Here is a 24,120-nt window from a genome sequence, read left to right on the forward strand (position 1 = left end):
TGGAAAGACTCTCAAGGACCGAACGACTAAGCGTAACTCTCCCTCCTATAGACAACAAAGCAGATTTCCAAAGAGCTAGCCTAGCCTCAAAAATGTCGTACACCGCTCTCCAATTATTAACACGGTTCATATTAGCCCCTACCTTGAGACCAAGATACTTAAACGGAAGGGAATCAAGTTTACATCCAACGATATCCGCCATAGCTTCTACTTCCGGCCCATCAACGCCAATACCAATCAAATTAGACTTCCCCAACTTAATTTTCAAACCAGAGCACGCATGGAAGCACCTTAAAATTCTAACAATATTTAAAGCATTACTTTCTTCCCAATCACCGATTATCAAAGCGTCATCCGCAAAGAATAAATGGGACAACATAGGACCGTCGTTAGGGAGCTTAATACCCGAAAAAATGCCCACTTCCCCCGCCTTGTCAATTAAACAAGACAAGACTTCCATAACCGCAACGAAAAGAAACGGAGAAATGGGATCACCTTGCCTCATCCCTTTACCACATTTGAACTCAAAAGTAGGCGAACCGTTAACCAAAACAGACGCACAAGCCGACGAAAGAATTCCATATAACCACTTACACCACTTATCCCCAAAACCCATTTGGCGAAAGACATCTACCACAAATATCCAATTGATGTTATCATATGCCTTTTCAAAATCAATTTTGAATAAAAAAGCTTTCTTTTTTTTGTTTTTTAAGCCACGACCAAACCTCGTTAATAATTAGGGGCCCATCCAAAATATACCTATTCCTCAAGAACGCAGATTGACTATCAGCAATAACCGAGCCGAGAACTTTCTTTAGTCTATTAGCTAATAACTTTAAAATCACCTTATTGACCACCCCAACTAGACTAATAGGCCGATAATCTATAAGACCCAAAGGATCTTTCTTTTTGGGAATTAAGGCAATAAAAGAGGAACCACAGCCAAGATTAATATTACATGTCTCGAAGAACGTCTCCACCAATGCTACAAAATCTCCCTCAAAGAATCTCCAGAACCGTTTAAAAAACCTGAAGTTAAAACCATCCGGCCCGGGCGCCCAATCATCTCCACACTCGAACACGGCACTTTTAATCTCATCAATAGAGAATTGAGACTCCAACCAATCCGCCTCTGACTCCGAAATTTTCTTTATACTAGGACATGAGAGAACGGGACGAACCTCGCAATCCTCCACAAATTTAGATTTAAAAAAATTGAAAACCTCCTTCTTAACCAAAGAAGGTTTAGAAACCCACTCGCCTCCAATATTCAAGCCGTGGATCGTATTGCTAGCTTTTCTACAGTTGATTAACGAACGAAAAAATTTGAAATTTTCATCACCTTCTTTTGCCCACTTAACCCGGGATCTTTGTTTTAGGTCCATTACTTTAGCATACTCAATCTCGGCAACAATATTCTTGTTTTCTGCCAGAATCCATTCCTCCTCTTCGTTTAACTCTCTTGATTCTAAAATAGATTCCATCGCCGCAATTTCTCCCACAGCGAGAGAACAAACCACACAATCCTTGCGAATCATCTTATCTCTCCACTCCCTTAACTTGCAACGGATGTAACCCAATTATTTGTTTGTCCTTAATAACAATTTTTTCAGCTAAATATCATTTAACTTTGCATTTACATGGATTTTATTGTCGTTTGATAAGAATTTATGAAATTGATATAGTATTTCTAGACAAGATTTATGAATTTATATCGAACTACAATAAACGCGTTTTTGGATATATTTATCATTATTTGACTACGTTTAGTTCAATTACTAATATGTATAGATGATTTATATGTTTATAAAAAAATATAAATTAGAAAATAAAAACCAAAGTGAATTCATTTCTATTTATACTGTCTACGAAATCATGTATATTTTTTTATTAAACAAAAAAAAATTAAACAAAAGGAAAACAAACAATCAAATACAAGGATACTTAAATAACAATTTAATCATATGATGTGTAAGGCTAACAACCGACCAAATTAACTACAAAACAACTTACGTGGATTGGATCTACAAAACAATATCGGTATTCTGTCGAGATATGGGTATAAAATATCGGTACCGATAATATCAGTGATATTGGACCGATATAACATTGATTTTCCCAATATCAGTACTTTCTTTTTGGTTCTACCATTCGTCTTTCTTCTTATTGCTGCTATTAGTGTTTTAAGTCTTAATTGTTAGTTGTTGGTGTTAAATGTTAGTGCTTTAACTCTTAGTCAGTTCCGACTTGCTACAATTGTTAGACCATGCGTAGTCGTTGGAGTGAATAATGCCCCACCCTATGGCGTTTTGCGCCATGTGACAGCCCAGTCAGCAATGTGGCATTATTGGGCGTTTTTACAAAATGGGTGTAGTGGAGATGTGGGGCATTATGTTAAATGAGATATAAAACAATTAAATAAAACAAAAACCCTCAAAAAAATCTTATTGGATAACAAAAAAAAGAGATGGAAGGTGATTGACAAGGAGAAGGGGGCAAGGCGTGTTTCAAAAAACGCCAAGGAGGCTTTTTTCGCGAATAACGCCGGATAACGCCCAGGGGGCGTGTTTGGGCGTGTTTGGGCAATTTAAAAAAAAAAAGAAAAACGCCCCACTACGGGTGATCATAGGCCGGAGGGTGTGGAGGCGCCACCCCTGCCACTTCACCAACGATAACGCCGGTGGGGCGCCACCGTCCATACCCACTGATTTAAGAGGGGACGCCATGGTGGTTTCGCCAACTTGGTAACGAAGAAGATTTGGCAAGATCGAGGGGTGATTGGTTGCAGGTGGGGGCGCCATTGAAGGGGGTTTTATCCCACACCATGCAAGTTAAGGGAATGCGTGATAAAGCCCCCTGGCTGATGTGGATCTGACGTGACGCTGATGTGGCGTGATTATCCCACACCCCATAGCCTTAGCGTTTTGCAAGTTGTAAAATGTTAATTTGTTAATGGTAAGAGAGTATACTGTGTTGTTAGTGTTAAATTGCTATATATATAAATTTAGCATGATGTTAAAAGTTATAGATATCCCACCACAATAATCGATATCTCAAATATTAGTTCTTAACCGATATTCGATATTTTACCGCATTAACTACTTAGGTAAATGTTCGTATGAACACAAACCTTCTAATCTTAACCAAAAATCAAAGGTTATGATACAATAATAGTTTTTTTTTTAAGTATACAATAATAGTTTGCGACAAAACGATTAAATTTTTAGGAAAAAACCAAAGTGAATTGGGAACGCTTTTCCATTAATTTGACAATTTCTTTGATTTAATTGTCGTATTCCTGAATCATATTCAAAGTCCATAAAACAAGAATAGTACACCCGATGAAACTTGGTCAATAAAAAGATTTTGTATACTGATCTTCTAAAAAGGTACATGGCAGTGGCGGATCTTGACCTAAAACTCAGCATGGGCTGATGTTTTTTGAGATAAAATCAGCCTGAGCCGAACCAATACACATTTAAAAAAAACTCTCGAAAACCTGAAATTTAACACTACTGGGCGAAAAAACCACACGGGCCGAGGCCCAGTCCGGCCTCCTCTAAGCTCCTCCCCTGGTACATGGGGTATAAAAATAATAGTTATAAGGATGTTTATGTGATAAGATACTACCCTTTTAGTTTGAATTGTTCATTCACGAGTAACACGTTTGATATTTGACACTCCGTAATGTTAGATGATCCATTAAATTTTAATGAAATTCATCAGCTACAAAAAACGGAAATAACCCTGGTAGAACTGCTGGTTGATGTTGATTTGGTCGTTGGTTGCTCACCATCACAAATCATTTTCCCTAGCTCATGTACTTTGTCTTTCTCGTGATGAATGCCACCAACACCAGCTCGCCACCACCCCCAATGTAGTTAGGGTGATAGGTTTTGACCGGAAAAGCAACAATGGTAGGTTCTGAAAGCCATGTTGTGTGTGTCTTGAGAGAGGGTTTTAAAGGAAAGAGAGAGAGAGAGGCGGTTAGGTTTTACCTCTATCTCCTTCTCCGCTAGACCTAAATGGCAAACAAAAAGAAAGATTGTTGAAAAAAGGGATAGTTAGAGTCGAACCCAAATTCACCGAGATACACATAATCTCACCCAACCAATTTACTAATGACTAATATGTATCACAAATCCAACATCAATTATATATATACAGTATTGAAAGTGGGTGAAAGGAAAAAAGAACAAATTATGAAGTGACACGTGGCGTAAGTTACTATTCATAAGGTTCTCTTTTTAATATATAGGGTAATGATCATTATGTCCTTGCTATTAGATATAAGAAACCCCAACAGGACAACACGCCCTTTTACCATATGAACCCTATGCGGTAATCGATAAGAATTCGAAGACAAAAAATAAAAAACAAAGGCCTAACCTTGAAAAACCGAAGAGCCTCTGCAATTGAGAGATGAAGACAAACCCTCTATGTATAATGAAAAATCACGAGATTCATGTAATTAGCTTTGTTAACCATAATCTTAGGGCTATAAGGAGAAGTTATGTTTATCATATCAAAGGTGATGGTACTTTTGAGAAGACGATAGTTGATTCTATCTTCGTTTTTCGCCAAATAATGATGTTGCTGAAATTATTGATCAAAATAGACTATGGAGAGGGTTAATGAGTTTTTCTTATGTTGGTATACTTAGCCTTTAGGCTAGGATTAGGGCTGTAAACGAACCGAACGAACACGAACAAGGTCATGTTCGTGTTCGTTCGTTAAGGAAATTTAGTTGTTCACGAACAGTTCGTGAACACTGGTCTCGAACAAAACGAACGCAAACAAACATTAACTTGAAAATAAAAAAAATAAAAACATTGGTATCCTTAAACATTGGATATAAGTAGTTAAATACATCTATCAAATGATAAATCAAAATACAACTCGTCTACTACACCACCAAACGATGAGTCAAATTTAACTAACTTAGAGCATTCACAATGGATCCTCTATATGTATGTGAGTGTAATCCCTATATTTGTGAGAGTGGTTGTAAATGGTTGTGAGTGGAGGAGAGAAAAAAAAAAACAGAAAAAGTTACTGTTCATCAGTAAAAATTTGAAGAAGATATTGTTCACCTCTATACTTTTGTAATATTTTTGAAAGTGGTTGTGAGTGAATGAGAAAGAAAAGGTAATGGTAAAAGTATAAAAAATATTATTTAATTGAAAAAAAAAGAGAGAAAAGGTAGTGTTTTTTAGTGCAATTATAAAGATGGAGTAAGAGATTTGATTGTGAATGCTCTTAGACATAATTATCCCTAAAAATGTCTTAGAATGTCCAAATTTTAGCTAACTAAGAAAAAAATAGGGTTTCAAGTTTTCAATATGCTTAGATAAAAGGTTTATTGTTTATTATTTTTTTAATATAATCAAACGAACACGAACGAACGTAACCGAACATATTACCGAACGTTCACGAACGCAGTCGAACGAACGAGACCTGTGTTCGTGTTCGTTCGCTAAGCTAACCGAACGAAATTATTTGTTCGTGTTCGTTCGTTAAGCTAATCGAACGAACATAAACGAACTTCTCGCCGAACGGTTCACGAACTGTTCGCTGAACGTTCAGTTCGCTTACAGCCCTAGCTAGGATGTCAAGTAACACTCATGAATTTTATATCTATAATGTTTTAGTAATTTTTATTTTGTTATTAGTGGGTTTTTTTTGTGTATTTTATGGTTGATATTTTGATGTTTTATGTGTTTTTACATTTTTTTAGAAAATTTAGACTTTGTAGCTAACTCTTAACCTATATAGACATGTACACGAGTGACATTGTAGGTTTTTTACTATAATGAAAAATTTTGATTACCCCTAAAACAAAGAAAGAAAGAAGAAAAAACTTAACTTATTAAAAAAATCCATTAAACCCACCTTAATTAAACCTATTTTAAAACAAAATAAACCCATCTAAATGGCTAAATCAAAGCCAAAACCTATTTTAAACTAAAGTTAATTACATAGTTAGTTCTTGTGGTTTACACAAAATAACAATCTAAGGTACTAATAGTTTAAAATCACATCCTGGGATACTAGCTTTCCATTTTTTTAACATGTGAGGGTATTAACGTTAATTCCATGTTAACTATTAGTACCTTAGATTGTTAGTTTGCGTAAACCACAGGGACTAACTATGTAATTAATACCCTCACATGTTAAAAATGGAAAGTTAGTAACTCAGGATGTGATTTTAAACTATTAGTACCTTAAATTGTTACTTTGTGTAAACCACGGGGAATAACTATCTAATTAACTTTTTAAACTGTATACTAAGGGTGTCCGGTGTGGGTGCGGCAAAGGGTGTCGACAAAGGCTTTTGCCGAGCGGCAACACCGCCGCCGACCCTTTGCCGCTGTGGTTTCGTTGCACAATCGGTGAGGGCTTGCCGTGCGGTGAAGGGAGGGTATGAGAGAGAGAGGGTAGTGTGGGGTGGGGTCCATTCCAATCTCAACCAATCACACCTTTTTCGTTTTTTTTTAAGTTTACCACTTCAGCAAGTGTCTAAACCATTGCCAACATTTTTCAGCAAAGTTTAAACATTTTTCAATAATTAACGTGACGCACTCTAATTGGTTGATTTTTTTAATTTGTCACTCTCAAATGTTTAACCACTACTAAGAGCATTCTCATTCAAACCACCAAAATCTGTGTGGGGTTTTTTTAAATATAAGAAGTATAAAAAGTGGTTGTGAGTGGAGGAGAGAGAAAATGTTACTGTTCATCTGTATATTTGGGGGGGGACACTGTTCACCCCCTATACTTTTTTATTATATATTGAAAGTGGTTGTGAGTGGAGGAGAGAGAAAATGTAATATATATTGAAAAGAAGAGAGAAAAAGTATTTGTTTTTAGTGGAAATATATTGATATAGAAGTTGTTTTTTAGTGGAATTATGTATATTTTTAGGGTGGTGTTTTCAAAATATAAAAAGTATAAAAAGTGGTTGTGAGTGGAGGAGAGAGAAAATGTTACTGTTCATCTGTATATTTGGGGGGACACTGTTCACCCACTATAATTTTTTAATATATATTGAAAGTGGTTGTGAGTGAAGGAGAGAGAAAAATGTAATGATAAAGGTATAAAATATTATTTAATTGAAAAGGAGAGAGAAAAAGTATTTGTTTTTAGTGGAAATATATTGATATAGGAGTTGTTTTTTAGTGGAATGTATGTATAATTTTAGGGGTTGGATGTGAATGCTCTAATACACTAAGTTTTGCAATACCACCAAAATAATTCGTTGTAAAACATTACAATGTTATATCAAATCAAAATCAAGAAAAGGATAGAGACATCCATTTACATCCTCGAACTTGTCCCCATTTGCCCAACCATATCCCCCCACCCCAAAAAAAAAATCCTAAAAAATACTTATCTTACCCTCATTTTAACAATTTATAAATATCAGTTATATCTATTTTTCATGTTAATTTACTTCTAAGGTAAAAATATAGAGTTCATAGCATGGTAAAGGGAGTAATTTAGAATAAATTAGGTAAACTAGACTACGAGTAACATATGCCAATCCAACAACCAACAACAAAATACTCACAAAAACCAATCCCCCTTTACTAAAAACATCAAAACACTCTCATGTATATATGTACATACCTTCTTCATCCCCTAATGTTCAATCAACCTTTCAAAAACCTCTTCATTTCCTCCATCAACTTACAAAAATGCTCATTATTCGGAAAAAAATAAAACCCGATCGACGCTTTCTCCAGAAACAAAACCTTCACATCATGCCCGAACCTCTTCAACCCTTCAACATACTCCAACTGCCAATCTTGTACAAGATCAAGCCCAGCAATAACCACCAAAGTTTTCGAAAACTTAATACCCGCAAGATCACAACCACGCGGCCCAAACACATTACACGCCGGATGATCTCTATTTTCGCCTTCGGGCAAAAACGCCCTCCAATACCAATCTCTATCTTCCAACTTCACAAAATATTTTCCATCCAATCTCCTCTCCGATTCGGTACGCTTTTCCCCACCAAACAACGGATGCAACAAAACGTTTCCCAACACTTCTACACCCGAAACCACAGCCTGGTGGGCCACATTGTGAGCAATGTTCCCACCAGAGCTGTCCCCAGCTAAATATACATACACTTTACGTCCTTTACCACTCACAAGCCATGATCTAGAACAAACCCATTGTAAAGCTTCCCACCCATCTTCATAAGCACAAGGGTACCTATGCTCGGGTGACCGCCTGTAGTTTACCGACACAACAACCCCTTGTACATCTCTAGTGAGCCGCCGACAAAACGTGTCGTAAATAGCACTGTTGGCGGACGAATGGGTGAAGCTTCCGCCGTGAAAGAATATTATAACCGGTACGATTTCACTACTACTAAGTGGTGATTCAAAATCCAAGATACCAGTTGCAAGCCGATGGAGTGAACCGTTGTCCAGTGGAGCAGGTTTGTAAACCCGGTTGAACAAACCGGTGGTGCGGTTCACTACATCGAACGAGTACACACCATCTACCGGAACCATGTTTGCTACGGCTTTTCGGTCGAGAAACTCGGCCAGTTCTCTTCGGAGTGTGCCGTCCGGTCGCCGGAGCAAGTTGTAAGACAGTTTCAAATGGGAGATTAACATCCACGTGTGAAGTGGAACCACTTTCTATATAACAAAAAAGACACAAAACAAACGCACATAAAATCAGGCAAAAGATCAAATACAAATAATCTTAACATACTAAACATACAAATTGAAGGAAAACCCAAAAAGACAAGGTGGCATTTTTGTAATTACTACCAACTATCAAAGTTACAACCAAAAATACCTAAAAAAACACAAAAATTTTTTTTAACATTTTTTATTAAAAAATCGCCACATTTCGTTAGCAAAAAAAAAAAAAAATATTTTTTTTTTTGCTGCTACTAAAAGTAGCGATTTTTTAATAAAAAATGTTAAAAAAATAAAATAAAATAATTTGTGTGTTTTTTTTTTTTATTTTTTTAGATTTTTTTAGGTTTTTTGGGGGGTTTAGTTTTTAGCATTTTAGCTTGGGGGGGGGGGGTTAGGTTTTTTTTAGGTTTTTGGGGGTGGGGGGGGGGGTTAGGTTTTTTTAGGTTTTTGGGGGTGGAGGGGGGGTTTAGGGTTTTTTTTAGGTTTTTGGGGGGTGGGGGGGTTAGGTTTTTTTAGGTTTTTGGGGGTGGGGGGGGGTAGGTTTTTTTTTAGGTTTTTGGGGGGTGGGGGGAGTGGTTAGGTTTTTTTAGGTATATTTGTAGAGTAACTTTGATAGTTATTGATAATTACAAAAATGCCACCTTGTCTTTTTGAGTTTTCCTTCAATTTGTATGTTTAGTATGTTAAGATTATTTGTACAAGAACTTTACCCCATAAAATCAAACGTAGTCACACAATATATTTGTTGGAAAAGATATATGAGAACCAAACCATTTTAGGAGAAACATAAGATTTTTTTTTATTTTTTTTTGCAGGAAATTTGAATAATTGTTTTATTCTAATTACCAGGGCAAATTACACAATGATAGCAGGTAGACGAGCAACAAACTGCGCCACCATCCCTTTCTGAACAGAAAACCGTAATCTACTAAAAACAAAGCCGTGCCCCAACGGGTGGAATATAAAATTACCTTAGCTTCGTTCGGTTTGATTTCTTCATTAGAAGCAGCCATGAATACCATGTAAATTGTTTGATCCTCGGTAAGTAACAGGGAAATCCTTGTATTTCAGAGAATTCTGAAACTAGATGACAAAAAAAGGAAAAGGAAGAATATGATAGTTATTGAGAGAGAGAGAGAGGAAGACGACAAATGAGGCGGTCGATATTAACTTTTTAAAATGGGACCTTTATGAATAAAGTAATTTTTATTATTTTAATTTATGGTTTTTTGTCTTAACTGATTTTTGGACATATGCTTTAATAAAAACAAAGGTAATTATAACAACTTCACCCAAGTCTCCCCTTTTCTTTTGTCTTGTATTGCTTAATTCATTGCATTTTCACATTTAATTTTTTTTTTTTTTGTATTTTCACATTTAATTTTTTTTCTTTTTTTTGGCATGGTCAAAGTCAAACAAAGGTAATTTTAACAACTTCACCCAAGGTCTCTTTTCTTTTGTCTTGTATTGCTTAATTCATTGCATTTTCACATTTAATTTTTTCCTTTCTTTGTTTTTTGTTTTTTGTTTTTTTTTTGTTTTTTTTTTTTTGCATTTTCACATTTATTTTTTTCCTTTTTTTTTTGGCATGGTCAAAAAGCAATTATTTCAAAGGTAAGTTGTATACGAATCTTTACATTTAATTTTATTGTTTTCTTTTGGGATTGGTATTGATATGCTAGTGATCCAAATTTTTGTGGTTTATGAAAAAAAGGTTTAAGATGAATCGTATAAATTCGGATTTATTCTTATTACTTTTCTAAATTAGTATTCACGCCTATGTGGGAAATATTAATTTCCATTAGATGTTGATGCATATATTAATACAATTTTTTTTCTGTTAGATTATTTATAGTAGAATTCATTTTGATTATTATCCGCAAAGCAAAGCTTTTTGAGTTTTTTTACCAAACTAGTGTTGGTAGAATAAATATTTACCAAAATGGTGTTACTTGAAAACTTTCTAGTTACCTTTTGTTTTTTCACCTATATATTAAACATTTTTACACACACCTATATATTTAAAGTTAAGCAATCCGTTATCTGATTTTTTTTAACTTTCTTATTATATATTTCTTTTTTAGTCAATCCAATAATTTTCTTTTATTTCTATGTTTTTTTTTTCAATCAACCCATTATATTTTTTTTACCAATAACTCCTTTATTTAAATAACTCCTTTCTCAATCAAATATTAGATCTGTGCACGAAGCGAACAATTAATGAACACATTTTTTTATTTGTTTAAACAAAAGAACATAAACATATGTTTTGTCCGTTCATTTAAGTTTGTAAACGTTTGTTTATTTCTATTTGTTTACGTTCATCTATGTCTGTTTATTTAGAACAAACATGTAACAAACGAGTCGGAACAGCTTGCCATTTCATGTCCATTCATTCTCGATTATCTTTTGTTTCTCTCATTTCACTTTTTTTAGATCCGGAGGTATTAATTTAATATTTAAAATATTTTTATATATCTTTTACAAATCATTATCAAGAAAATCAAATATTTATAAATAATATTGATTCGCTGATCATAATATTTAGTATTTCTAATATATTTTAAATAGAGTGGAAAATAAAATGGAATCAAAATAAAAAATTCTAAAAAAATGTTTGGAATTGGCATCTCCTAAAAAGCCATACAGCTCTAAGCTCTTGTTTTTTTATAAACCCAAACCTAAAAATAAACACTACGTTCTAAGTTGTGTTGAGATTGTTTTTATTTTGGGTAAGACAAGGGCGGAAATAAACGCCCCCAGGGTGGAGAAAGGGCGTTGTGGGGCTTTTTTAGGGGAAAAACGCCCAAAAACCCCGGATGATCTTATATTGTATAGTTTGCCAAAGTTATATTTTCATAAAATTTTACTTCTTAAGTTGAGATTTTTTCGAAGGAATCACACGCAAGTTATGCTAAAATTTGGTTTTTGTTATAGCTAATGACTTTAAATTAATTGAAGATGAAGATTAGTTTCACTCTTTCCTATTATACATTCTGTAAGATTTTGAAGAATAGGGTTCTAGAGTTGCATATTTCAAAGATCAAGGAGGCTATTCAATATTAGACTTTGTATATTCCTCCATTCTAATCAATCAACACAACATTCTAAAGTTTAGAGTAACGTGTTCTAAATAAGACCATAACATAAAATTTGTCTTAATATTTCCTTACAACATCATTTTAAAATAAGGAAGTCAACGAATCCAAACTATATTAACTTCTAGATTTAAACAACCGTTTACAAAGTGTGTGGAAGTAGACCTTAATATAAATCTATAAAGTTAGAATACAAAGTTATGTGAAATGGTGACAATATATACTAAGTTGTTGGTTGTATGTGAAATGGTAACAATATATACTAAGTTGTTGGTTGTAATTATTGAATGAACTAGGCTTATCTCGTATTCTAAATAAAACAGAGGGTGAAAAATTTCATATACAATTGAAATTTTTCTTTTCACTGTCCCAAGAAAAAAGTGTAGAATATGATTTTTTTGAACGGCCAACTCGGCAAGAAAATTAGTTGAGAGAAATCTTCCAATGATGACAATGGTTGTACCGCGTGTGACCGGCACGTGACCACAACACGCTCTTTCCTCGGCTAATTTCCGTATTATTTTTCCAAAATAATTTTATACATTATGCAACCAAACAAACTTGCTACTACATATTTTTATTTTGTGCCAGCTTCTCTTTCTGCTAGTTTTCAACATATACAAATCTAAGTGGCGGCAGTAGTTCTTTTCACCTATGGGTGAAAATGGTGGTGGAGGTAATAGTGCTAGGCAGGCAGTTGCGTGGCACTCTTCTATTGCCCCAACAAAAATTACGATTTTACTCTGTTTTAAAATTACGATTTTGTCATCAGTGTACAATTATTTTTTTCCCCCACTTAAAAATAAAATTACGCTTTTGCTCCAATCTAAAAATTTCAATTTTCCCCTGGGTTCAAAATTACGAATTCGCCCCGTTTAAATTTACAGTTTTGCCATTATTTTTTTCCCCTTATAATTACCATTTTGCCATCACTTCAAAGTTATGTTTCTACCCCTACTTAAAAATAAATTTACGCTTCTCCCACCAAAAATATTCAATTTTGCCCTCGGTTCAAAATTACGATTTTGCCCCGTTTAAATTTACAGTTTTCCCATTAGTTTTTTTTTCCTCATAGCCACGTTACGATTTTGCCCTCAAACTAAATTTATATTTTTCCATCGTTTTTCTTTGTTTTCCTGGTTAAATTACAACTTTTCCCCCAGTGTAAAATTACAATCATGCCGGCAGCTGCCTGACACTCCCCCATTGGTCCATTTAATTTACGATTTTATCCCTGAATAAAAATTATGATTTCGCCCTCAGTTCAAAATTATGTTTTCCCATCGTTTTAGTTTTTCCCTCAAAAGTAGAAAACTTTTTTTTTATTGGTTGACTCGATTTAATTTTTTTCCGTGTCAAGGAGCTGCCTAACACTCGCTCATTAGTCCTGAAAAATTGCAGTTTTGCCCTGGGCCAAAAAAAAACAGTCTTATCATCGTTTTAGTTTTTTTACTGACAAAATTATAATAGTGTTTTTTAATTGATTGAGAATTATTCGGCCATCGCCCCGTAACGCGGGCGGGGCATCACCTAGTTATATACATAGTAGAAGCTACATCTTGCACCAAAGGTAAGGAGTTGGCCGAGAAACTTATGATTTTAAAACAGAAGGTAAATGAGTGTTGGGTCAAAAAAGAGTCAATGGCTGACCTACGATTACTAGCGATTCCGGCTTCAAGCAGGCGAGTTGCAGCCTGCAATCCGAACTAAGGACGGGTTTTTGGAGAAGAGCAATATGGGTGCAAAACGGGGATGAAATCAAAGTCTATAGCCTCGTTTTGACAAAGCCTATGACACTCTCGATTGGAAATTTTTGTTAACTATTCTCACCCACATGGGCTTCCCGGCGAAATGGAAATGTTGGTTATTGGGCATCTTATACGCAGGGTCCGCAATGGTATTGGTTAATGACCCCCTACACCGGGCTTTTCATACGAAAGGGGCCTACATCAAAAGAGCCCACTGTCCCCATTTTTTATTTATATTAGAGATGACGACATTGAATGTAACAATGGGGAAAGCTGCGGAATCTAGCTTGTTTAAAGGTATACAACTACCAAACAACGGCCCCAAAATTTCGCACTTGTTTTACTCAGATGACGTAGTCTTTGTCGGTGATAGAAACATGGAATATGTGAATCACTTGACCCGTGTCATGCGGTGTTTTCTTGGCATCGAGTTTAAAGGTAAGTCCATCGAAATGTGAAGTGTATGGTGTGGGTTTCGAAGAACAAGAGCTGTCACAAGTAGCTTCGGTTCTAAATTGCAATTTTGGATCGATGCCATTTAAATATTTGGGGATGATGGTGGCAGCCAAGATGAACAGTGGCGGGCTGGAAACCGGTGGTGCATTGCTTTAATTCAAGGTTGTTAAGGTGGAGAATCAAGAATCTGTCCTTTGCGGGTCGGGTAATATTGGCCAAACGGGTACTCGGAAATTTACCAACATACTACCTCTCATTATACAAGGCACACTTGAAGGAATAAGGCGAAGGTTTATTTGGGGATGAGGTAGAAATATAAAAAAAAAATCCGCTGGGTGGGTTGGGAGAAAATGACATCAAAGAAACGAGGCGAATTGGGTTTGGGAAGTCTAAGTGAGGCAAACTTGGCACTACTACTAAAGTGGTGGTGGAGACTAAGGGAAGATACCGAACAAATATGGGTCCAGGTTAAACCATTGTGTTATATTTTGCGACCTATTGTGTCTTCGTACACTTTTAAAGTTAGGAGACTTTGTTGGATAATTTAATATTAACTCCTAGATTTTTTTAAGATAAATTCATTCAACCTTCGTTTTGTAGGATTTGATTCTCAAACTAGAAACACATCAATTAATCACCAGGATGTTCCGTTAAGGATAAATATTACTAAAAATTTAGATGATCGTAAACCATATTAAAAGCTACAAGTTTCAAGAGATGATAAACTCAAACCATAGTAACGTTTGGAAATAATAATAAAAATATATCTTTATGACATGTGGCAAAATTTAAAATAAAGAGTAAGGTTATTCTAGTCAATCGTATCCTTTCTTCTTTCTTCTTCTCCCCGGTAACTTCAAAACCCACCATTTTCAAAACCCACTATCTTCAACCATTTCTTTACTTTCTATCTCAATAATCACTACATTAAAGTGCGATTTTCGTCACCAATCAATGATTCAAACACCCGATCAACGTGTTTTTCAGCCTTTTTTTTTTTTTGAAGAAAACCAGTTTAATTTCATACAATATCTTATTTTTTCCCGTGATTTTGAAGATAATCACTCGATCTGTTCGATTCGATCGCTGATAAGTGTTTCTATCATTCAAATTTCGTCAATCGTTGAAGAAATCGGCTTCGATCCATGTAAGAAATTCTTTAATTCCATTTTTACGATCTGGCTTTTTGATTTAGTCATTGCGTTTTACGATCTTGGCGGGGGTCTGCGGGTAGCGCCCCTGGGAGCAGGGTCCAAGGGGCGGCAGCCTCTGGCGGAGTCCATTGCGTTTTTAGGGAAAACACATTTTTAAGTGTTTTCTGACCATTGCGTTTTAGGTAAAACACATTTTTATGTGTTTTCAGTCCATTGCGTTTTAAAGAAAACACTTTCTTTTGCATTTTTAGGCCATTGCGTTTTAGAAATAAACCACTTTTATGTGTTCTCTGGCCATTGCATTTTAAAAATACACATTTTTAAATGTTTTTAGTCCATTACATTTTAGGTAAAACACATTTTTATGTGTTTTCAGTCCATTGCGTTTTAGAAAAAAAGACATTTTTAAGTGTTTTCTGACTATTGCGTTTTAGATAAAACACATTTTTATATGCTTTCAGTCCATAGCGTTTTTTAAAGTACACTTTCTTTTGTGTTTTTAGACCATTGCGTTTTAGAAAACAGACATTTTTAAGTGTTTTCTAGCTATTGCGTTTTAGAAATAAAACATTTCTTTGTGTTTTTTGTGCGTTGCGTTTGAGGTAAAACACATTTTTATGTGTTTTCAGTCCATTGCATTTTAGAAAGTACACTTTCTTTTGTATTTTTAGACTATTGTATTTTAGAAATAAGAAATTTATTTATGTTTTCTGGCTATTGCGTTTTAGAAAATAAGACATTTTTTTTGTGTTTTTGGTGCAATGCGTTTTAGAAAAATGTCATTTTTTAGGTTTTTTTTCCATTGCGTTTTACGCAACTGAGTTTTTTTTCCATTGCGTTTTGCAACTGGGTTTTCAAAAAAAAAAATTTCGAAAATATAGTAATAGGATACTCGTTTTAAAGATAAAAAAATGCTCGTTTTTTTGTCAATTTTTATAAAAAAATAATGTCGTATGAAAGAGTTATTAACGTTTAAAAAATGAGGGGGAATTGGAGGAGAGAGAAACTATTGTTCTGGATTGACTAGAATGCCACTAGACAAATTCACGCGCCTATTTTCTTCTCTTTAATTTCAGTCATTTAATCTTAGCCATTGATTAAATCTATTGATGGTCAAGATTACTTCCTAGCCTTCCTAGCCAAATAAACTTTCTATTATATCCTAACCCATAAAATATAATGTCATATGTTAACATATACAGTCGTCAAGATTTATTTTTTAAAGGGTTATTGGAGTTTAATAATCCTAAGTTTCACCAGTTGGCCGATAATAATCCCAACTTTAAAAATTCCATCCAATAATCCAAACTTGTAAAAGTTTGGCCGCCATTGATCCTTTTTAAACATATAAGAATTTGGTCTACTCAATAGATTCAATTACAAACTTCTTAATTGATTTAAGTGCACCTATGTTAGAAAAGGATCAATTGCGGTCAAACTTTTACAAGTTGGGATTATTGGAGGGAATTTTTAAAGTTGGAATTATTATCGGCCAACTGGTGAAACTTAAGATTATTAAAATCCAATAACCTTTTTTTAAAAATAAACTTTGATGTACTATTTACTTCTTATAACATTTTAGTTTATTTTTTATTTATTATTAGGTAAAAAACACATGTATTACATGGGGTTGAATCCCGTTTTTATGATAACTTCAAATTATGGGATACAATGATTTTAGGTAGTTTTATACACCTTTATGGTTATTTGTTTATTTCATTTATAAAACACTTGTCTCCAATTTGTATTCAAAATAGTTTACGGTACAAAAAGGTGGAGTTCGATCCCGTGTTTTTATATATTTCATCACTTTTATGAATTATACCGTAAAATCGAGAACTAAATTCTCTTTAACTGGAGTATAGAATTGTTATATTTAAAAATTGTGTTCTTTCTAGATGTTGATGCAATGTGTGATAAATGATGTGGTTAAACCAATTATAACAGTACGTCTAACATTACAAAGGTGAAACTAAATTGTCTAGAATTAACATTTGAAAGAATTGTGCAACTATAATGGTGAGTTTAAACCATTATAGCGATGCATCTAAAAACACGTATAATTTGATAGAAGCATATGCCCCGGACCTAGAATAAATATTTATTCTGGTGAATCAAAACAATAATATAATTATTAAGTATATATCAAACGGGAACCTTTGTTTTCTAATTTACCATAATTTCAACCATCGAACTCCAAAGTATATATATCTACTCATAATACTCGGGATATAACTTTATAATTAAATAAAAAACAAACGTTTATCCTTATCTAAATATTTGTTTAAAATTATTTATACAAAAACAAATATTTATTCTTATCTAATTTTTGTTTAAAATTATTATTATTTAATATGAGGGATAAATAGGAAAATAAGGTGAGAAACCACCAGAAAATGACACGTGTCAAAAAAAATCATTTATTAGTATGGTAAAATATTTTACATGTTTGTTAATTTTTTTTTTTTCGGATTTGGTTAGACGTCAAAGTTATCAATTGATTAAAATTACTAGTTATTTAAATAAGTGGACTATACTATAGATTGAAGATCTTGTACATTAATCTAAAAGTGTGAGAATGGTGAGAAATATTATGGTGATGACAAGTGCCCAAAATCTAAATTAATTCAGAATTAAATGAAAAACACTGATAGCTCATTCGAATTTTTCAAGTTCTTACCTGCTGGGACTGTAATTGGCAGCGGAGACACGAAGTTGTCATCACTGTCCGCAGCTTGTGATGCTGCAGCTGGAAATCAAACATATATTGTTATTATAAAACAACAAAACCATAAAAAAAGTATTTTATATTTTTCATACACGGTGTACGAATTCCGATAAAAGGTGGCACTGCATAACGAAACAATATTTCATCAAGTTATTTTTTTACATTTATAGTTTTTATTTTAATTATACCTTCTTCCCCTATGTTATCATTATCCGAATCATATATAATAAATTAAAATGGTGTTTTATTATGAGAGGTAATTAAAAGAAAACTAATAGAAAAAGAATTGTTTGACACTTTTGAGGGTATATCAAGATCAAGAGCAAAACTAAAACTACCTGTAATTACAATTTACAAATGAATGATATTGGGCCAGTTGATTGAGATGTGGACTTCAAAGAAAATAAATGAAAGTGAAGAACGATGTGAAAAGGGTCCATGATTAATTAAATAATTTTGTGAACGAAACGGGCCTTGGCCCAATTGGAGGTAATTATTCATTAACTTTCCAAATGAAAATTATATCAAAATAGGGTTACTGTTAATAATTGTGTTCAACATTTTCTTACCTTCTTTTGGATTTAGATTGTATTCTAATTATTCGGTTAGAGTATGTTTAATGGGGCGTTTTATAACGGGGAAGAGGGCCATGGCGCCCAATAATGCCGCCCAACACCGAAATAGGGGGCGCTAGGGGGGTGATTTTTGATGAAGCCGCGATACACATAGCGGCGTTACAATGTTTCCCCTACTCACACACACATATATTGTTACGTATCTTATTTATTTTAGTTTTATTATTATTGTTAAGTCAAGGGATTAGGATGTTATTTTGGTTTAGTTTGGGGGTGTCTTATCTAAGTTTCTTATCTATTTATTTGAATGTTACGTATGGAAGGAATCAAGCATAATTTGAGTCAAATATCTCTCTATCTCTTAGTTTTCTTCTTCCCCAAGGTTTTAACCCTATCAAGGCTCTGATACCCTTGATAGGGTTAAAACCTTGGGGGAGAAGAAAACTAAGAGATAGAGAGATATTTGACTCAAATTATGCTTGATTCCATTCCATACGTAACATCCAAATAAATAGATAAGAACCTTACATAAGACACCCCCAAACTAAACCAAAATAACATCCTAATCCCTTGACTTAACAATAATAATAAAACTAAAATAAATAAGATACGTAACAATACTCCCCCCTTAACCTACTTTTTGCCCTCAAAAAGTAAGCTCTTCAATTCAATCCTTAACCTTTGTCGTCTTGTTCAGTTTCCTCATCGCCTCCCACGTTAATCACAAAAAGTTGTTTCTTTTTGCACTTGTGTCCTGGAACGAACTTTTCAGTGCACCAAAAGCATTCTCCTTTTGACTTTTTTAACTCTAGTTCCTCACCTGACAAGCGCTTCGCGTTAATAGTTGCTGGTTTATAAGCTGGTGGCCCAGGGACTCCTGTTGGATCTGGAAGCAACGGAAGTTTTGAAGCGTTAACCGAAGGTGTTATTTTGACATCTTCGGGTTGCAACCCATCCTCCACATCTTCACCTGAAAACCGAGGAAACTCAACCTTCCCGACCCGCATAGGCCGAGTATCCGTCCGCGATTCATCGCTAAACAGGCCCTTATCAGGGCCGCCTCCGCCGCCGCTGAAGCCGCCACCGCTTGAATGCTCCTTGAGTGCTCGTAAGATCTCTTCTTGTTGTTTCATCGACTGTTCTTGTTGTTTCAACATGGCGGCTAGGGTTTCTTGGAGATTTGAGATTGCCTTGCCATATTCCTTGAGAGTGCTGTCAATTTCTTGATTGCGATTGTTAGTCATGGCAATCGAAAGTAATTCCGACCGGAGATCGGAACGGCTCTGATACCCTTGATAGGGTTAAAACCTTGGGGAAGAAGAAAACTAAGAGATAGAGAGATATTTGACTCAAATTATGCTTGATTCCATTCCATACGTAACATCCAAATAAATAGATAAGAAACTTACATAAGACACCCCCAAACTAAACCAAAATAACATCCTAATCCCTTGACTTAACAATAATAATAAAACTAAAATAAATAAGATACGTAACATATATATACATACATTGTATGTATAATTGAAGGGTTATATAACCCCCTTACCACTACACCCTCTTGTGATATAAAGCCCCATAAAGCACCTCTCTTACGTATTTCGCCACTTATCGCATAACGCCCCCAAAGGGGCTTTATGACTACACATGGCCTTAGTCCGATCTTTATGTTTATTTGGATTGGTTACACAATTTTGAGTTATTAAACTTCGATCTGATTTCAAGAGCATCAACCACCAGACAATATAAAAACATCAATTACAACGTGTGGGAAATGCAAGAACGTTGATTATTGTAGATGTTAGCCTTTAATGATGCTCGTGATGGTGATTGCATACGATATAATTGATTTAAGGAGGCTAAGTAATTGCATACGATAACCGTTAGAATGTTAATTAACTTAATGATATACAAGGATGATAACGAATAATTCGACTATTTCAAAACAAGACCCTTAATAATTAACTATCAAGGGGTGCCCTTCTAAGTAAGACCGTGGGGTATGGTGTGGCTTGGGTTTGGGGCATGAGTTGACACGTGGAGTTCGAGCCCTCCCACCGTCTAGTGACATGTCCGTGGGGTATGGCGGGGCGTCGGTGCACCGCGTGGGTTGGCAGGTTATCAAAAATATATATATATAGGTAAAGGGTACTGTACAAATTCCCTTATAGTACATTACGTACGCTACAATCTCAGCCGTCCGATCATCTTCCCGCAATGAAAATCGCATGTTGTTTTTTTTTGTAATAATTTCGCATGTGATAAATTTGATGAAATAGCATGTGTTTTTTTTGTAACAATTTCGCATGTGTTAATTCAATTTCGCATGTGATAATTTTGATGAAATAGAAGGTTGTTTTTTTGTAACAATTTCGCATGTGGTAATTCAATTTCGCATGTGATAATTTTGATGAAATAGCAGGTTGTTTTTTTTTTTTGTAACAATTTCGCATATGATAATTTTGATGAAATAGCATGTTGGTTTTTGTAACAATTTCGCATGTGGTAATTTTGAAGAAATCGCATGTTAAAAAACCAACATGCGAAATTGTTACAAAAAAACAACATGCGATTTTCAATGCGGGAAGATGATCTGACGGCTGAGATTGTACGTTAACCAGCCCCTATATATATATATATAATTTAAAACCCAAGGCGAATAGGAGGCCGCCACATCAAACCCAAGCTCACCCCACGCCCGGCTTCAAACCCAAGTCCCAAAGGCAACGCCCCAACCCAAGCCCCACACCGCACAGTCTAATGATGTTAGTATTTATTTACTTTACTTAGCTCCACATTTTAATTTTCTCTGAGACCCGAATTTTAATAAGTTGATAGTAATAATTGCGTTATTTTGGATTCTTATACGTCATTCTGTGTTATCGACAACAGTGGCAAAGTATAGAAGGGGCGGGGAGGGGCGTCCGACCCCCCGAACTTTTTGCTCAGTAGTGTTATATATGTAATTTTCGTATAGAAATTTTTGGGTATATACGTTTTCGACCCCCCGGTTCTATAGAATTTTTTTGGTATATACGTTTTCGACCCCCCCCCCTCGCGTCATTCGGGTCAAGCTTCGCCACTGATCGACAAAACCAGTGATTTGCCATTTTTTTACCACTTCGCTACACATGATAAACAAGGTGCATTCGTGCGTGATTAAGTATATGTAGCGCACACATAAAATGAGCTGATATTAGGATTTTGTTACAACAATCATGGCGATAGGCAAAAACATTAGGGTAATAAGATATATTGAGTTAAATCACAAGTTAAATCACAAGAATATATATTTATATATATCGATTGTATATATGTATGATATGGTTACATAGCTGCTCTATATATAGAAATTATTTTGAGTTAAAGAGAGATCGTAGGGGGGGGGGGGGGGGGGGAGGGGTATTCCTAGTTGAGAAGTTATTTTGGTTTATACATTCTACAAGTATATAATCTAGCACTCACATCATCCAAAATGCATGTGAATATAAATATAATGTGTTATAAGGTATATACAGAAGCTTAGGCTATTTGGATAATTGAAAACCAGCAACTTCTCCAAGTGCTTCAACTTCTTTTGCAACTACTTCCACTTTGTCAACAATCTCCATCATTAGAAACAAAAAGTTTGCTATGGCCAGAGATTCGACATTCGCAATCCCTTTAAGCTTCGGTGAAGTTGAAAGTAAGATGAGTTCTTGTTTAACCAACTGCAACTTTGGTATAATCTGGACCGTCGCCTGACACCTTTTCATATTCATGATACTTCTCCCGAGCTCTCGTAAGGTTAGTCCAAGTGCCAATCCCACACTTTCGCATGGCTCGTTGATTGCAAGTTTCAACTGCGCCGAGGGCTGCGTACAAAACAGTAGCAGTGTTAGTTGGTTTAACAGAATATTTTTCAAAATATATGACGCGCGTTACGACGTTACGAACCTGTAATGGTGATCCAAGGCACTCCTGCAATGACAGAATGATAGAAGCAAGTTCCCTTAAGAGTTCTCCTAATTTTAAATATTTATCCCAAGGATAATAGAATCCAAATCTTCCATGCCATGGTTCCCACCTTGCAAAATTTGCCTAAAAATCAAATGGGATTTTAATATTTTCTCATGTTATTTACGCGAAATAAGTATCTTATACACCAAGTATGTTACCAATGATTCATCACTTGATTTGGAGTGCAGTACTGCCTTACAATCCCTTACTTTAATTTTTGGCATGCTTTCTTCTTCACCAACCACATTAAAGTATGCTTTCATGTAGTCTACAAATCACCATTTTAAAACTTTTTAGATTATAATAATACAAAAATATTCAAATTCTTTTCATGTGGTTGTAACTTGTAACTACTATATACCTTCAACGCTGCATGCTATTTTGTCGAACTTGGAGGATGTCAAACGATGAAGTTCATCGCTAGCCCACATTGGAAAAATGAGTAAACTAGTGAATATGCATACCGCAAAACCCATGCCAATCGTTGAGAGCCGCTCACGGGCTAACTCAATAACTTTATCAGCACGTAAACCAGATACGGCTACCAGATTAAAAGTTAGAATGAATATCATGAACCCATAATCATATTTACTTTTTATGCTTGGAATCAATCGACAGTATGTAGCTGCGGCACCTACACATCACAAAAGAAATTCTTGATAAACACACTTGATTTTATGTATACGTATACGTATATGCATATGCATATGTACATGTGAGTCAATATATGTATGCAGGTTACACTTGTTATGCTATGCTATCAATGACCATTTTGAATGGTTGATTAAAAAATAAAAAATAAAAAACCATTTTGGTAACATTTATTCTTACCAAAAATAAAAACTGAAGAACCAACCACTGCAGCATTTCCAATCTTTCCTAAGTCATCTGCTAAAACTGCTGCTACACACCCTAATCCACCTCCAAGTATAGTTCCAAGTCCGCGGAGTAACCCTTTGCTTAACAAGGCACCTAGAACATGTATCAATTATCGAAAATAGATTTAGCGCAAATACTTGAAGGTATAATGGTTTTTCATTGGTGTTCAGTATTCACCGGCCCTTTTTAGTATGAAAATAAATACGTGTTATAAAAGAATTGACGACGAACCTGCGAAGAACTCGAAGACAACCACAACAGTCATGATAGCCCACATGGCATTTTCGCCAACTTGCTCGAAAAGTGGATCGAGGAGATAGAGAAGTGAAACCAAAACTAAAGCAATTCCCACCTTGACGCTATGAATGATCTTTTTCGTATCTTGCCCACACTGTTTTTCCATAAGAGATGCAAAACTATAAACAAAAGATAGTTTCTTGTAGTTGGAAGAATTTTCATTTGCATTTGCATTTGCATTTGCATTTGCATTTGCAATATCATTTTCATTGGAAATGTGTATGATGGTGCTCATGGTTACTCGCTTCTTCTTCGCATTAGTCGAGTTAGAACTTATTATGCAAGTTAGGTTGTGGGATGAGACTTATATACATGACCAATTGACCACTAGTCATTAGATATGAACTAAGCATAGGTGAGTGCTAAAGTTGGCATCTGTTTCCTAGAAATTCTTTCATTTTGACCAATGATCACACTTGATTGAATGATATTATTATTATAACTAGTAAGTGGTTTCATTTGTGAATTAAGTGGAACATGTTTGTCCTTTTGTATATATGGAGGATGGCCTTTTGAC

At 34.8% G+C, this 24,120-nt stretch overlaps 2 protein-coding genes across 2 annotated transcripts; both read right to left on the reverse strand.

The window, feature by feature from the left end:
• Positions 1-7,566: 7,566 nt before the first annotated feature.
• On the reverse strand, positions 7,567-9,759 carry LOC110943676 (gibberellin receptor GID1B). Its single transcript, XM_022185412.1, has 2 exons — positions 9,641-9,759; positions 7,567-8,660 (listed from the first exon to the last, which is right to left on the reverse strand). Exons 1-2 carry the CDS (start codon positions 9,689-9,691, stop codon positions 7,656-7,658), a joined length of 1,056 nt encoding a protein of 351 aa, XP_022041104.1. The 5' UTR covers positions 9,692-9,759; the 3' UTR covers positions 7,567-7,655.
• Positions 9,760-21,869: 12,110 nt separating this feature from the next.
• LOC110943671 (aluminum-activated malate transporter 14) lies at positions 21,870-23,838 on the reverse strand. The gene is made up of 6 exons (XM_022185407.2): positions 23,538-23,838; positions 23,259-23,399; positions 22,789-23,061; positions 22,586-22,695; positions 22,365-22,508; positions 21,870-22,282 (listed from the first exon to the last, which is right to left on the reverse strand). The coding sequence occupies exons 1-6, from the start codon at positions 23,836-23,838 to the stop codon at positions 21,956-21,958; spliced, it is 1,296 nt and encodes a 431-aa protein (XP_022041099.1). The 3' UTR covers positions 21,870-21,955.
• Between the last annotated feature and the right edge of the window lie 282 nt (positions 23,839-24,120).

Source organism: Helianthus annuus, chromosome 1 (assembly GCF_002127325.2).
Source record: "Helianthus annuus cultivar XRQ/B chromosome 1, HanXRQr2.0-SUNRISE, whole genome shotgun sequence".
Classification (NCBI taxonomy): Eukaryota; Viridiplantae; Streptophyta; class Magnoliopsida; order Asterales; family Asteraceae; genus Helianthus; species Helianthus annuus.